Consider the following 15,186-nt stretch of genomic DNA (forward strand, 5'->3'; position numbering starts at 1 on the left):
CTTAAAAAAACAAAAAAAACTGAGTACAGGCAGTGCGGCAGATTTTGCTAGCCGCAGGGAGGCCCTGGTCAGCGGTGAGTCGTGCCGGGTGTACTTTTCCCGTCGATAGCAGGGCTGAATTAGCCATGCTGTCTGGGAGCGTCTCGCGACTGGTCAGTAGGCAGAGTTTTCTCAGTTAGTATAGAGCTTTGAACTCTGTACAGCTGTGCGGTGAGCTTCCTGCGGGATTGCCTTGTTACCTCAGTCTTTTTTTTTTTTTTCCGTGAGCAGTCTGCATGTGGGGTTTTTCTCCTCCTCGTCTGAAGTTCTTTTAGGCAGTGATGGCTCCTAAGCCATCCGGATTTAAGTACTGCTAGTGCGGTAAATAGTACAGATGGACATAATTACTGCCATATTTGCCTAGGACAGGAACACGACCAAGTTTCATGCCAGGACTGTGCTCGTATGACTCCCAGAGCCCAAAGGAAGCGTGCAGAAAAAATTGCACGCCTAAAGGTATCGTCAACAGTCTTTGCCGGGACAGTCGAAGAGACCGAAGACTCTTGTCTAAAAGGTCTGCGTCACTAGAAGGTACCTCGGCCAGGTCGGTCAATCCACCAAGGTCAGTGAAGGGAGCTGAGGCTGCAACTCCTCTTTCACAGAAATCCCCTCATGAGCCATGTGGTTTTCAGTTTACTGAACCCGCTCATCGACACCGAAGAAGTCGGGTCATAAAAAATCAAATCGGCTGAAGCTGGATGGCACCAGGATGCGCGCACGGCGCTTTGGCGCTTAGCCCGGCGCATAACTCATTGGCGCACGGCTCTGCGCACGTCACCAGTGCACAGATGCGCGCACAATTGCACACACAACACATCGGCGCACAGTGACGCGCACAAAGGCGCATCTAAGCGTACAGTGTCTGCCACGCGACGCAATGGAGCATCATGACTTAAAACGTGCGAAGCTATCGATTCAGCCTCTAATTCCAACGCATGGGGCACCAGTCTTGACGCAGCCTATACTGCCAAGTCAGGAATCTCTTAAGTCACAAAAAACGAAACACCTAACATCTTCAAAACCTAGTGAAAACAGATTCTGACCAGCATCTGGAACTAGTCTCTGACCAGCATTTGGAACGATTCTCTGTCCATGACTCCAACACCTCTAGCGTGGTGTATCAACAAGCAGGGAGGAACCAGGTCCTTCCTCCTGTGTCAGGAAGCAGTACAAATCTGGAGCTGGGCACTGGCATGGGGACTGCTTTTCCAAGCAGTTTACCTCGCAGGCACTCAGAACGTCCTGGAGGACTGGCTGAGCTGCACCTGCCAACCTCATGAGTGGTCTCTGAAACAGAAGGTAGCGGATCAGCTCTTCCATCTCTGGGGGACCCTGCAAGTGGATCTGTTTGCCTCTCCTAGCAACATGAAGGTGTCCCGATACTGCTCTCTGATCAGATTGGGCAACGTGCTGCTCATGGACGCCTTTGCAGTCCACTGGGGGATTGAGCCTTCTGTACACCTATCCGCCTCTTCCACTGGTGTTGAAGACCCTCCTGAAACTTTGCCAAGACTGGGATCCATGATCCTTACCGCCCTGAATTGGCCACGACCAGTATGGTTACCGCTTCTGCAGCATCTGGCTAGGCAGAACCCGATCCCTCTGGGGAAGGCTCCGGACCTCCTCTCCCAGGACCAGGGCGGACTGCGCCACCCCAACATCCTGTGTCCTGTCCTTCACGATGTGGATGTTGAGAGGTTGATCATGCAACCCCTGGCTCTGTTGCCTGACTTTCTCTCTGCCTATTTAAAACAAAACACATGAACACACTAAAGAATGTACACACATAGTTTACTTCTCCCCAATATTTTTAAGTCTTTAAAATTTCTCCAGGCAGTACTTACTGATTCTTTCCAGCCACCAGCAAGGTGATCCTCTCAGGGTTCTCACAAGAAGGAAACCTCAAAGGGAAAAACATCCAAAAATCTATATCTCTCTCTCTCTCTCTCTCTCTCTCTCTCTCTCTCTCTCTCTCTCTCTCTCTCTCTCTCTCTTTCTCTCTTTCTCTCTTTCTCTCTTTCTCTCTTCTCTTTCTCTTTCTCGATATCTGCTAGAATTTCACAGTATTCCTTGGGATGTGTTCATGATGTCCCCTTGCCACTCCCCACAGAAGAAACAGGCAGTGGAGTTCATACGTCAGAGGCTCCTCAGACGGAGGGCTACCTGTGACTCATTTTCGCATGGAAACCTTACACTCTGTGATAATGGCAGTTCAGTCAGAATTTCTGACCTCCCTGGATCTGTCAGAGGCTTACCTTCATATTCCCATCCAATTGGAGCACCACCGCATTCTACACTTTGAGGTGTTGAGGCGCCATTCTTAGTTTTGGGTGCTGCCCTTTGGGCTAGCCACTGCTCCCAGTACATTTTCCAAGTTTATAGAAGTGGTAGTGGTGGTCTTGTGAAGAGAAGGTATCCTGGTGCCCACTGTTTGGAAGACTGGCTGATTCAAGCCAAATCTTAGAAAGAAAGTCACCTGGTGACACACAAGGTTAATCTCATTGCGGGACCTTGGTTGACTGGTGAACCTGACAAAGAGCAATCTTCAGCCATCCCGGTCGCTGGGAGTCTGGGGGGTCCAATTCGACACAGGGCAGAACAAAATTTTCCTGCCGGAAGTTCAGGTTCAGAAGTTGATGTCTCGAGTGCGTCAGTTGGTGAATATTGTGCATCCAAATGTGAGGTCCTACCTACTGCTACTTGGCTTGATGGTGGCAACCCTGGAAGTGGTGCCGTGGGTGAAGGTGCATATGCGTTCTCTTCAGCGCTTCCTGCTGTCTCGTTGGAATCCGCAGTCTCAGGACTATGCGGTTCGGCTCCACTTGCTGAAAGAAATCTGCTCCTGCCTCCAAGGAAGGGAGTTCCCTTGGCCTCTCTGACTTGGTTGGGGCTCATGACAGATGAGAGTCCCTGCGGTTGGGGGGGCTCACTGTCTGGAGTTGATGGCCCCAGGGCATTGGACTGCTGAAGTCTCGTTGGAACATCAATCGCCTGGAAGCCCGGGCAGTGTGACTGGTGTCTTGGCAGTTCAGCCACAGGATGTTTGATAGTGCGATGATCTACATCAGTCGCTAGGGAGGAACTAAGAGCTAACCAGTGTCACAGGAAATAGACCAGCTTATGATATGGGTGGAAGGACATCTGCAGATGATCTCTGCCTCGCACATTGCAGGAAAAGACAACATGGGAGCGGACTTTCTAAGCAGGGAGAGTTTGAACTCAGGAGAGTGGTGTTATCAGCCGAGGCATTTCAGCTGATTGTGGATTGCTGGGGCCATCCGTTCCTAGACCAGCTGGTGACTTCTCACAATGCAAAGGTTCCTCAATTCTACAGTTGCAGGAGAGATCTGTGGTATCATACAGGTCTGGCTGGAAGACAATTACTTTCTGCCTTTTGTCCATGGCCCTTACTGGGCAGGATAAGTCACAAGATTGAAGGCCACAGGGGACTAGTGCTCCTGTTGGTGCCAGACTGGCTCAGGCATCCATGGTATGCAGATTTGCAAAGACTCCCGGTGGAGACCCCCTCTTGCCTTCCACTACACATGGATCTGTTACAGCAAGGACCAGTTCTTCATGAGGATCATATTCTGTTCTGTCTTACAATTTGGCCCTTGAAGCGTGGTTGTTCCTCTGCAGTGATTGTCACCTTTCTCCGCACTTGCAAGTTCTCTACTTCTTTGGCTTATGTGCGGGTTTGGAGAGTTTTGAGGCCTGGTGTTTTCTCATTCAGTTAAGATCCCATTTATTCTGCTCTTTTTGCAGGATGGTTTGAATAAAGGATTGGCCCTTAATTCCTTGAAGATGCAGGTTGCGACTCTTACCTGTTTCAGGGGTCATGTGCATGTTCATTGTCTCACCTTGATGTAATTGAAGGGAGTGAAGCATCTTAGACTCCCCTTGAGGTTACCCGTTCCCTTGTGGAGTCTTAACTTGGTGCTTGATTTTTTGGCAGGCCCTATGTTCTGACTTCTGTGTAGCCTTTCCTTATGGTTGTTGAACATAAAGCCACCAGGAACACAGTCTTCATGTTCAGTGTGTTGAATTTCTGAGCTGCAGGCCTTGTCTTGCTGAGAGCTGTTCCCTTCGGGTGACTCGGGTGCATTACAGCTGTATACAGTTCCCTCCTTGCCCAAAGTAGTCTCTAGGCTTTAATTTGAATCAGTCTATCTCCTTGCCGTCCCTGAATATAGTCATGAATGCGGAGGAGTATTGCCTCTTGCGCCCCTCAGATGTCAAGAGACTTGCCGTGCGGTATTTGGAGGTTTCTGAACCTTTTTGAAAGATAGATCGCCTTTTGGTTCTCCATGGCGGGAGTAAGGATGTTCCGGCTTCGCGGGCTACCATAGCTGGCTAGATTAAGGAGGTAGTGACAGCCATGTATGTGAATGCTGAAAAGCCATTGCCTACGCAGTTTGACTCATTCCACTAGGTTGGAGGTTAGTTTGTAGTCTCCCATCGATATCTGCCGAGCTGCGGCATGGTCCTCCTTACATACTTTTTCCAGGTTTTATCATCTGGATGTGCAGGCCCAAGAGGATGCAGCCTCTGCATGTGTGGTGTAACTTTGGTACATCCCACTGGTCCTGAGTCCATCTGTCTACACACTAGGAAATGGAGAAATTACTTACCTGATAATTTCATTTTCCTTAGTGTGGACTGATGGACTCAGCTTCCCGCCCTCAGCTGCCACTTGAGTTTGTCAGTAGTCCTCCTGTGGGGATACAGATCCCAAGGGCTTACTGGTAAGTGTTCATCCAGTCCCTAGCTCCTAGAATCTTATGTGAGTTCATTGTTTCTTGTTTGAGTATGGTTATGGTTGACTGCTTAAATCATGTTTTAATCAAGTTTTTTGCTAGTCTGTTCACTTGCTTTTGAAGAGAATACTGGCAAGCTGGGGTCACTGCAGGGTTGTATGTTCTGTGACATTAGCTTGCTCAGTCTCCATCTGCTGGCAGGGGAGCATAAACCCCACTGGTCTTGAGTCCATCTGTCTTCACTACGGAAAATGAAATTAGTAGGTAAATAATTTCTCCATTATCCTGCTATCTATGGAGAACACCCCTTTCCCAATTACAGGTAAGCAATTACACTTCTGGTTTTACTAAGTCAAGCATCTGGCTTTACACAAAGTATTTATAAAAATTTCTTCTATGAACTGAATAAAGATTTGTGTGGCTTAACATCTTACTTTGAAGAATGACTTCAAATTTTCAGATGTGATTTACCAAAAAAAAAAAAAGAAAACTTGTTTTGTAAGTATAAACAAGTTAGATTAGAATTTATTCTGAAATCTAAGGTAAAGTATAACTTTTTTTTTTTTACCCATGCAGAGTTCGTTTAGCTGAATGGAGGACTTCAAAAGGAAAGGTGATGAAGAGGCCACCTGTACAAGCACCAGAGGTAATGCCACCTAAGGAAGAGGCACCAAAAGACCCACCAGTTCAGCCATTCTGGATCACCCTACTAGAGGAGGATGAGCAAGGACTATTCACAGAAAAAGTTAATAAGACAATTGCAGAATACATTAAGCTAATTGACCAGGTATAATTTATCCACTGATTTATATTAAATGTATACAATAAATGTGTGTAATCCTGAACCACTGCAATGTGTACTGGCCTATACCACCATGCTGACCCCTTCCCAGATTCAGTTCTCTGGTATGCCTAACCTAGTATATTGTAAATCTAATATTTCCATATGGATCCCTCCCCAGAACTGTTCACTGTAATGTGCCTGTTAATAATTTTACAGACCTAAACTAATTGAGAGCCACCTATACTGACTCAGGTGGCACCACTATACTGATTTAGGCTACACAGACCATTTTGTTCTCTTGTATTAGTTTGTTGTGAACCACAAAGAGCACTGGCTTGATGTGGCAGTATATAAAATAATCAGGGTATGAAACATTTTTCCATGGCTTATATCAGATAAAATGTTCTTGTCATATACCATACTGATGCCCCCACCCCTGCAATAACTTGGTTGAAGGGGCTGGGTGGCAGAAGTACATGGAGAGTGTCGACTCTTTCTCTGCCCTGTTGCCTAAGTGCAGCCCCCCTTCTTTTTTCTCTCCTCTACTTTCTCACTACCTGCTGTAGCCCAGATTGGGGCCAAGGCACTGGGATGAGCAGGGAAATAGATTTTTTAGACTCTCAGCAAAACTATTTTTCATCCTAACTAGTAATGATCTAATGTTAAGTTTCATCAACTTAAATTGGGAAAGTCCATCTCTATTTTTCTTGTCGCTGAGAGAGGGAGGTGTTCTATTTTCTCTTTAGAAAAGAAAACCATTCTCGTACTACCATTTTGCATGCATGTTTACACTGTATGTCTTAATTTCCAGGGATGTCCTCTGGAAGAAATATTTGCCACACTGGAAAATCTGGTTCAGAATGTTCCAGATGCAAAAAAACTTGCTAAATATTGGGTGTGTCTTGCACGTCTGGAGCAACAGAGAGGTCCCATTGAGAATGTGATTTCAATTTGTGAGAAAGCAATTCAGGCAGGTGCTCAGGTGAGACTCCAAACTTTACGTTTTGAGAGATTTGAGCAGAATCTCGTGTGCTAACCAGTGGCAAAACAGCTTTAACAATGACCGGAATTTGAAACAGGATTGTTTGAACATTCAGTAAAGTGTTACATTTTTTAACATTTCCAAATCCAAATGTGGAGTTTTGGCCTTAAGATAATCTAAGTGATATAGAACACCAAACTAGGAATGCATTGTGGGATTTTGATGCATGCACACCCTCCTTTTAGGTGAAAGCGTTTGAAATTCTCTGAGGATAAGCAAGATGACAGTGCTCACATGGGTAACATCCGATGGAGCCAATCACAAAAAACTTGTCAAAGCTTCTAGAACTTTGACTGAGCCTCACTGAGCATGCCCATACCACATGTCCACGTGGGGTCCCTTTAGTCTTTTTCTCCAAGTTGCTGTGTGATCATGTTAATCTCACTTCAGTGGGATTTTTCACTGTTTACCATTTTTCTTCACGTAGGTGAAGAAACAAAGGAAGTGTTTTGAAAATGTATAGATTGCTAGTTTAACTTGTGCACTTTTGTCTTTTTCTCCTTAAAACATAAGCCCACTACAAAAATAGCATATTATGACCTAGATTTCTTTATTCTGCTATAAATATTGTGGAATGAAGAGTTGTGGCCAGGAAAGGGGTGGGGAGGTGGGCAATAGTGTGCACCTGACTGCATTGCAGTGGTGTGTTTTTGGGGTTTTTTTTTTTTGCCCGCTGCAATTGCAGCCACAGCGCACACTTATCACCCCCATAGTGCCCCTGCAAAAGGGGTAGCTATTTCCAGTGCTACTTCCGGTGATAATGTGTAAAACATTATCGCCCGCAGCAATACCAGGCCCAAAATTTTGTTAACCCTGCCCTAACCCCTCCCCTTTCCCTCATTTTAATTTTAACATCATGATGCGGTCGTTACCGCGTGTGTTAGGGCGGTATCGCATGCAATTACGGCCCACTACGTTTTGAAAAATGTTTATTTTACATTTGAAATGAAGTAACATGAGCAAGACTTCTAATTTTCAGTGATTATGAAAACAATCTACTTCCTGCCTCAGATTCTTCATCACTTTTTTATATATTAAATCTAAAATTGGTGAAGTAAAAACATAACTGGAAATGGTTCAAATGCAAAAGGTTTCTTCTGCAAAAATAGTATTTTTTAGAGCACTTATGACACATTTGCAGAAATTATTAGGTAGATTAATGGTGCAAGTACATTTTTAATAAATGGCAATACTTTTCTTCTATGAAAGAAATAGAATCAGAGAACATTACTGTACTTAAATACATGAAAGGAAGAAGGGAAATAAGGTTTAAAATATGGTGTATAAATGGGTAATGAAACAGGAGTACTGGGGGGGGGGGGGGAGCCTGCGAGGAGGAGGTGAGCCAGTGGGGCCAAGAGTGGAAAAACTTTGCGTTGCCCGGGAAAGTCTACAAGTTACCTGCCCCTCCCCATCAGTCGCCGGAATGATGTTGTCTTTACGCATCTGGTTGGCTCTTTAAAATTGCTGACAGTGTGGCGCTCAGCTTTGCATAAATGTGGAGGAAAAGGAAAACCAAAATTTATTTCGTCACCTGCTCCCTCCCCTATTCTTGGCCCATGGATTCTCACCTAATGAGACTGGGTGAGCTGCCAATGAGTGACTGCAGTGAGGGTACCTTGGATGCCTCTGTGTCCTGACATTTGCCAACTGCCTCCACAACCACCAGGATCTAAGCCCGACGAGTTGAGACCAACAGATGTGCTAGAATCTTTTTGTGGGACTGAGGCTGCATTGGATATCTTCACTGTTCAGCCTGTGTTAGTACCTGCTAATTCAACAGAACCTGTGAGTTGTTCACCTATTACTATCCTGGGAAATGGGGGTTCAGTTGAACCACCCAATGTGATTTTGACTTGTGGAGGCTGATTGCTAAGCTAAATATGTAGGTCTCCCAATCAGTCTCACATTTGAATTCCTTAGTAATGGAAAATAGATCCTCCTGTGAATCACAATGGAAAAAGTTGGAAGAATTGTAAACATTGATCTCCTTGACTTTGCAGGTTTCAGCGTTACAAAATGCTGGAACTGCTCATATTAAAGATAGTCTGGTTATGCATAGCAAGATAGTCTCTAGAAAATGTTTAGAGCTAGAAATTTACATATTGTTAATTTTCCTTGTACAAGGCTACTGTCAGCATCTGAATTCAATAAATTCTTAATAGCTTCTACAATTTGATGACGATAGGATGCCACTTATATCTAAAATATTCTCCCAGGACAAGCAGGATGGTAGCCCTCACAAATGGGTGACGACATCAGATGGAGCCCGGCACAGAATACCCAGTATGCCATTAACCCCACAGCCACACGGGGTCCCCGTTCAGTCTCCTTTTTTCTGCGGTGCTGTTGCCTCACGGTTTGTGGAGCTCTTCACGGTGTTTTCCTCATGGAAGAATTCATTCACTCCTCCCCCCCCCCCCGGGGTCCCCCTTCGCGAATTGGTTTCTCCATTCGATAGGCTTATTTTTCGCGTTGTTGCGGTCGGTTCCTGGGCGTTTGCGCCCCCCCCCCCCCCCCGTGGCCACTGACCACGTCCCCCCCTTTTTACAATGGCAACCGGTTTTTGGAAGTGTCCCCAGTACCTGCGGACCATGTCCATTACAGACCCGCATGACGTCTGCATCCTCTGCCTGGGGCCTTCCCACAATGTCCAGTGTCCCAGCTATGCTCAGATGACCCTCATAGGCCAGCGTGCCTGCCTGGACAAGATGGAGCACTTGTTCAGTTCCAAACAATCGACTCCAGTCCCAGGTACATAGAGTCATGGGGATCGATCTAACTTAGGACCTTCGCTTTTGGTGCCCCGCCTTGATGAAAAAGGCGCAGGAGATCGCTCTTCACCGGTGTCTGGCCAATCCAAGGCCTTGGGATCGTCTTTCTCGGCGCCAGAGAAAGGACCGGTCCGAACAACGGTACCGGTGATCATCGCACAGTGTTGGTACAGATGCCGGGGGGGCACCAGCTCCGGCTGAACTCCCTCCAAAGTGGCCCCGAGGCGAGGAGGCCCCGTCCTCTTCCAAAGCCAGGAGCCCAGGACATTCCCCACCAATCTTGGTGTCTGTTGGGTACCGAGCCTCCCTGGATCCCTGTGGAGGCTCCGGTCACGCTCCGCATCGGTGCTTACTATGTTCGCTTTTCGGGAGGCAGTACTCTGTGCCCTCCAGGGCCTCCAGCAAGCACCAACACCAGCCCCCATATCTGCAATGGAGCTGGCACCCTCTGGTGCCTTGCTGGAAAGGTTGGACGTGCTGCTTGGTGCCTTACCGACGCAGCCGGTGCTCAGAGGTCCTCAGGTGCCCCTTCCGCCACTGGTTCCTCCTTCCAATACTATCCCGATTCCGGGTTCTTCAGAGGAGGATGTGGTTCCACACCTGCCACCATGGGCAGCACCATTGGTGCCAGATCCTGCTCTCGGACCATTGAGTCCCCCCAGTGCCCTGACTCCCATCGAGGCCCTCAAAAGTCCCGATGCCCTCTATGCCTGTGCAGCCGATATCGGGCCCTCTGAGCGGCCATCAATGCCGGAGACCCGGAGTTTGGCTTCCCTCCTCGACCCAGACAGCTCGTTGGTGAGGAGGAGACCCCTTATGATCCATGGGGCGATGCTTCCTCCGCACATTCTTCGGATGCCTCTGACTTTCCGTCAGAGCCTTTGCCACCCTCTTAGGACCTATCTCTCGCCAGCTTTGTTCGGGCGATGGTGGAAACTTTCCCTTCCAACTACGGATGGAAGAGGATGCCTGCCATAAGATGTTGGAGGTCCTCCAAGTCGTGGATATACCTAAAGAGGTGGCTGCTGTCCTAGACCTTCTCTACCAGTTATGGGAACACCCAGGCTCCGAGGCTCCGGTCAACAGGAAGACTGACAACTTTATCTAGTGCAGCAGGCCCTCTGCTTCCAAAAGAGCCAGCTTTGACACCAATCTGTGGTAGTGGAGTCTATCAGAAGAAGGCCAAGAGAGCCTGTACTCACTCTTCTGCCCCTCCAGGGAAGGATCAAATAGCCTTGGATACCCTGGGCTGCAAGGTCTTCCAGGGGGCGATGCTCATTGCCCGAATAGCGGCATATCAGTTGTACATGAACCAGAACAGACATAACCTCTAGAAGCAAGTCCAGGAGCTTGCTGAGGGTCTCCCACAACAATTCCAAGAAAGTTTGGAAATCATTGTGCAAAAGGGGTTTGAGGCCAGCAAGCACGAAGTACGAGCGGCCTACGATGTCTTTGAGACAGTGGCGAGGGTGTCGGCAGCCGCTGTCTCAGACACCCTGGCCGACCTCCCCTGTACAGAGGAAAACCCGTTTGGGGATAAAGTCTGAGATGCAGTAGCCTAGTTAAAGGATCATCATGAAACCCTGCATCAGTTGTCCGCTACCACCTCAGACCCCTTGGCGACCCACGGGGCACACCATAGGGACCCCAGAAAAAGTTTCCACAGGCAACGGAGATACTATCCTTTGGTCTCTGAAACTCATACGGCTCGGACTGCACCGAAGGATCATGCCCAGCCCGCACCTTAGCCCGGCCCTGCATTGGGGTTTTGACTGGCGCCGAGAGAGCAGCAGCCTAACCCTGGTGCTCACAGGTGACTCACTGGTCGGGGGCCGGCTCTGCTTATTCGTAGACTGCTGGACCCCCATGACCACTGTGCATTAAACATCATAAAATGCGGCTACCACCTAAATCTTCTCAGCATCCCACCAAGACTCTCTTCTCTCGCCGGGGTGGAGCCTCATGGAGCATGTGACGATCCTAGAGTTAGAACTCTCAGCCCTGTTGCGGTCAAAAGCTGTCGAACCAGTTCCCCCACGACCAATGAGGTCAGGGGTTCTACTCCAGATATTTTCTCATTCCAAAGAGAACAGACGGACTCTGACCCATCCTCGACCTCTGGGCCTTAAACAGGTTCCTCAAGCAGGAGCGGTTCAAAATGGTCTCGTTGGGCATATTGATCCCGCTTCTTCATCAGAGGGATCTGCTTTGTTCTCTTGATCTGCAGGACACCTACGCACACATCGCCATATTTCCGCCTTATCTGAGATACCTGTGCTTCGTGGTAGGCCTGAGGCATTTCTAGTACAAGATTCTTTCTTTTGGGCTTGCCGCCGCATCTAGAGTCTTCACCAAGTGCTTGGTAGTGGTGGGGGCACACCTGCACCGCAAGGGGGTACATGTGTTCCCATATCTAGATGACTGACTCATCAGGAGTTCCTTGAGGAGTTACAGTCCCTGAACTTCAACATTCGAGTCCTCCAATCGCTGGGGTTTCTCATCAATTTCCCAAAATCCCAGCTGATGCCATCCCATCGACTCAGCTTCATCGGAGCAGAACTGGACACCACAGTGGCCAGAGCATTCCTACCCAGCAATCGAATGGCCATGAGTCTAGCCAGGTCCATTAGTTGCTGGCAGAGGCTTCAGCCCCCTGCTTTTGCAGTTGCTGGGTCACATGACATCAGTGCACTTCACCCCAATGGGCCTGCCTAGCCATGAGGGTAACTATCCTGGGCGCTGGGGATTTAGTTGAACCATCCAATGTGACTCTCCTGACTTCTCTCAATCAGTCTCACAGTTGACTTCCTTAGTAATGGGAAAATAGATCCTCCTATGAATCACAAGGGGAAAAATTTGGAAGAATTATAAACATCGATCTTGAATTTTTGCAGGTTTCATCATTTCAAAATGCTGGAACTGCTCATAGTAAAAATAGTCTGGTTATGCATAGTGAGAGAGACTCTAGAAAATGTTTAGAGCTGGAAATTTACGTATTAATTTTCCTTGTTCAAGGCTAACTGTCAGCATCTGAATTGTTAAAAAATTCTTAAAAGCTTCTATAATTTGAAGATAGGATGCCACTTATATCTAAAATATTCTATTTACCAAGACAGAGCAATGTGAATGTTATTGATCAAGGAAGGATTGATAATGAAGAAGATAGTCCTGGTATAACTACATTTTTAGAAGTCATTTGATTTGATATCAGATAGGACTACATTAATTGTTTCCTTTTGTGCCGAACAGGATGAGGATCCTAGTGTATTCTAAATTTTTCAAAAACAATGGTATTACCTTCTGTGGGCAGAAAGTCTATGTATTTTCTGATATCTCCCGTGCTACTGAGGCCCGAAGGAGACATTTCCTTTCTTTGAAAAGTAAAGTTTTGGCCTTGGGTGCCTTTCTCTTTGAAATGCCTGTGTAGATGTTTTATTACTTTTTCAGTCTAAAGTTTTTCATAGACCCTTTGCATTTAGAGACTTTTATAATAAAGATGCTGAACGTGCATCTATGCTGTTTGTTTACTTTTCTCTTTTTTCCTGATATGTATGAGGTTTTGCTTTCTTTTTCATTATATTAATTGGAAAATTTAATAAAGATATAATTGAAACAGGAGTACTGGACTGGCCAAGACTTGTCTACTCTTACTGAACTTTGCAGTGTTTTTCAATATTTATTTCCTTCCGTGTGCAACAAGTTTCATTTCGGTATGTAAATGATCTTTTAAGTTTAGGGGGCCTTTGTTTTCAGTTTATTTTATTTTGCTTGAGAATTTCATTATTTAAAACACTCTTCCATTCATTTTTCTCCTGTTATATCAGTCATTTTTCTACTGCCTTTTTTGTTATAGCATTGAAATTCCCAAGCAAAACAAAAATTGAAAAGGAAGGACCCTATTTATGTAGCAGACTTGCTGAAAAAGTCCCTATCGTGCCATAATCTGCCCTCTGGCTGCTTTAGAAAACTAGGTGTAGGGGGATTTCCAGGTATGCTCTGAGCAAGCCAGACATCCCTTCGCTGAGCTCTCGTGGGGCCTAAACTAATTATCCCCTCCCAGCACAGCATAGCGCCCCCCCCCCCCTCCCTGGGTTTTTTTTTTTTTTTTTAAACACTGATGGCTTTCTGAAGATTCTAGCCAGAGCTCTCTGTCCGATCTGTGGTCAGAAATGTTCTAAAATTCCGAGGGGGAAATTGCCTGAGTGTGCCTCTCCCCCAATGTCCCCTCTCCTGACTTAAGATTCAGAGAGAGACACTTTTGCTGCAGCCGGCGACCAAGATCGAATGTCAGCTTTAATAGAGGAATTTGCCACGCACGTTACTAAGAGACTGGACACCAGGCTCGGTATTGTCGATAAGATCGCATGACTGCTGGAAACAGTGTGCAATCATGGCGGCCGCATTGACTAGGCAGACATTCGCATTTCGGACCTCGTGGACTCTCGCACATCAATGCAGGCAAAAGTCGAAAAATTGGAACGTCAACTGTTAAGTGCCACAACACGCTTTATGGCGCTTACCCATGGATAAAAGAACACTTAGATTTTGTAGAAAGCATAACTTTTTTACTGAGCAATATAAGTATTCTTGGGAGATGCTGGATGCCCTTTCTCTGACACACTGACCACCAGCATCTCTTTGTATGCATGAACTGATCCTTCTTTTATAGGTAAAATACAGTACTAGGTCAGAAATTCTTAATTTGCGTGACCACATGGAGTATCATTTACGTAAGTTGTCATGTCAACAGCATGATACAGTATTCCTAAACTACCCTGACCAGTACTCCAAGTTGGGGCCCATTTACCATCACTCTTTAGATAATCCTTTGTTCTGTTAAAATCTTGCTGATCAGGGCAATCGTTATATCTTAGGCTGTGTGCTATGTATTCAGATGCCCTAATAACCAACATTCAAGCCTGAGGTTCTAACTGTTGCCTTCTGCTTTTGTGACCCTATAATTAGGTATCACAAATTGTTGCCAGCTTCAACTGTTGTCCAGGTGTCCTTGGAATTCCTCCAGGTCAGGCTTAGTAGGGCATTTAAAGTTCACATAGCCAGAAAGGCTAAGATAGCAGATGATTCTGGGTCAGTTGCCATCTCCATGTTGGTCTCAAGCTCAGGCACACACATCACAACAACTTGCAGCGATTAATAAAATGGATGACCTCAAGAGTCGATCGAGGTGGAACAACATCAGGATACTTGGCCTTCAGGAGAGGGCTGAGGGGAAAGACACTGCTGCTTTTGTTTCCCGCTGGCTACCACAGCTCTTGGGCCTACCCGGCAAAGATGGCGTCTTAAAAATTGATCGCGCTCACCACGTGGCAACATCGCAAGCTGACAACTCAACGTCCGCAAATTCTGACTGCATGACTTCATAGCTTTTCGGACAAACAGAAAATACTGCGGGCGGCACACGAGGCAGGGAACTTGCTTCTCGATGGCGCTAAAATTATGATTTTTGCCGACTTCTCCACAGAATGGCAACAGCAGCTATTTCAGCCAATAAAGAAAGAGCTCAGCCACTTAGCTTCCTATGCGTTACTTTTCCCTGCCAGATTGCAAGTTATTCTGGATGGTAAAGTAAAATCTTGTGCTACACCTAAAGAGGCAGAGGCCCTGGTGTCAGACCTTTAAACAACGGGAGCTACTAACAGTACTTGATCTCTTGGATAACTTTTCGGCTGTATTGACCCAGCTAAATAGTGTTTCCTGTATACAGGATCTGATCCAAACTTATGATTTTTGTTTTTCCAAGGTGTCTCCCTTCTTTTCTTTGGAGATTCA

The 15,186-nt window shown here is 46.6% G+C and overlaps 1 protein-coding gene across 3 annotated transcripts in view; it reads left to right on the plus strand.

The window, feature by feature from the left end:
- The window catches only part of CKAP2 (cytoskeleton associated protein 2), an 83,680-nt gene that overhangs the window by 23,550 nt on the left and 44,944 nt on the right, over nt 1-15,186 (plus strand). For all 3 annotated transcript variants that reach the window (XM_029602783.1, XM_029602785.1, XM_029602784.1), the window contains exons 5-6: nt 5,373-5,583; nt 6,392-6,562. In XM_029602783.1, coding sequence (XP_029458643.1) covers nt 5,373-5,583; nt 6,392-6,562 — 382 coding nt within the window. The remainder of the gene's footprint in view (nt 1-5,372; nt 5,584-6,391; nt 6,563-15,186) is intronic.

This window comes from Rhinatrema bivittatum, chromosome 5 (genome assembly GCF_901001135.1).
Source record: "Rhinatrema bivittatum chromosome 5, aRhiBiv1.1, whole genome shotgun sequence".
NCBI lineage: Eukaryota > Metazoa > Chordata > Amphibia > Gymnophiona > Rhinatrematidae > Rhinatrema > Rhinatrema bivittatum.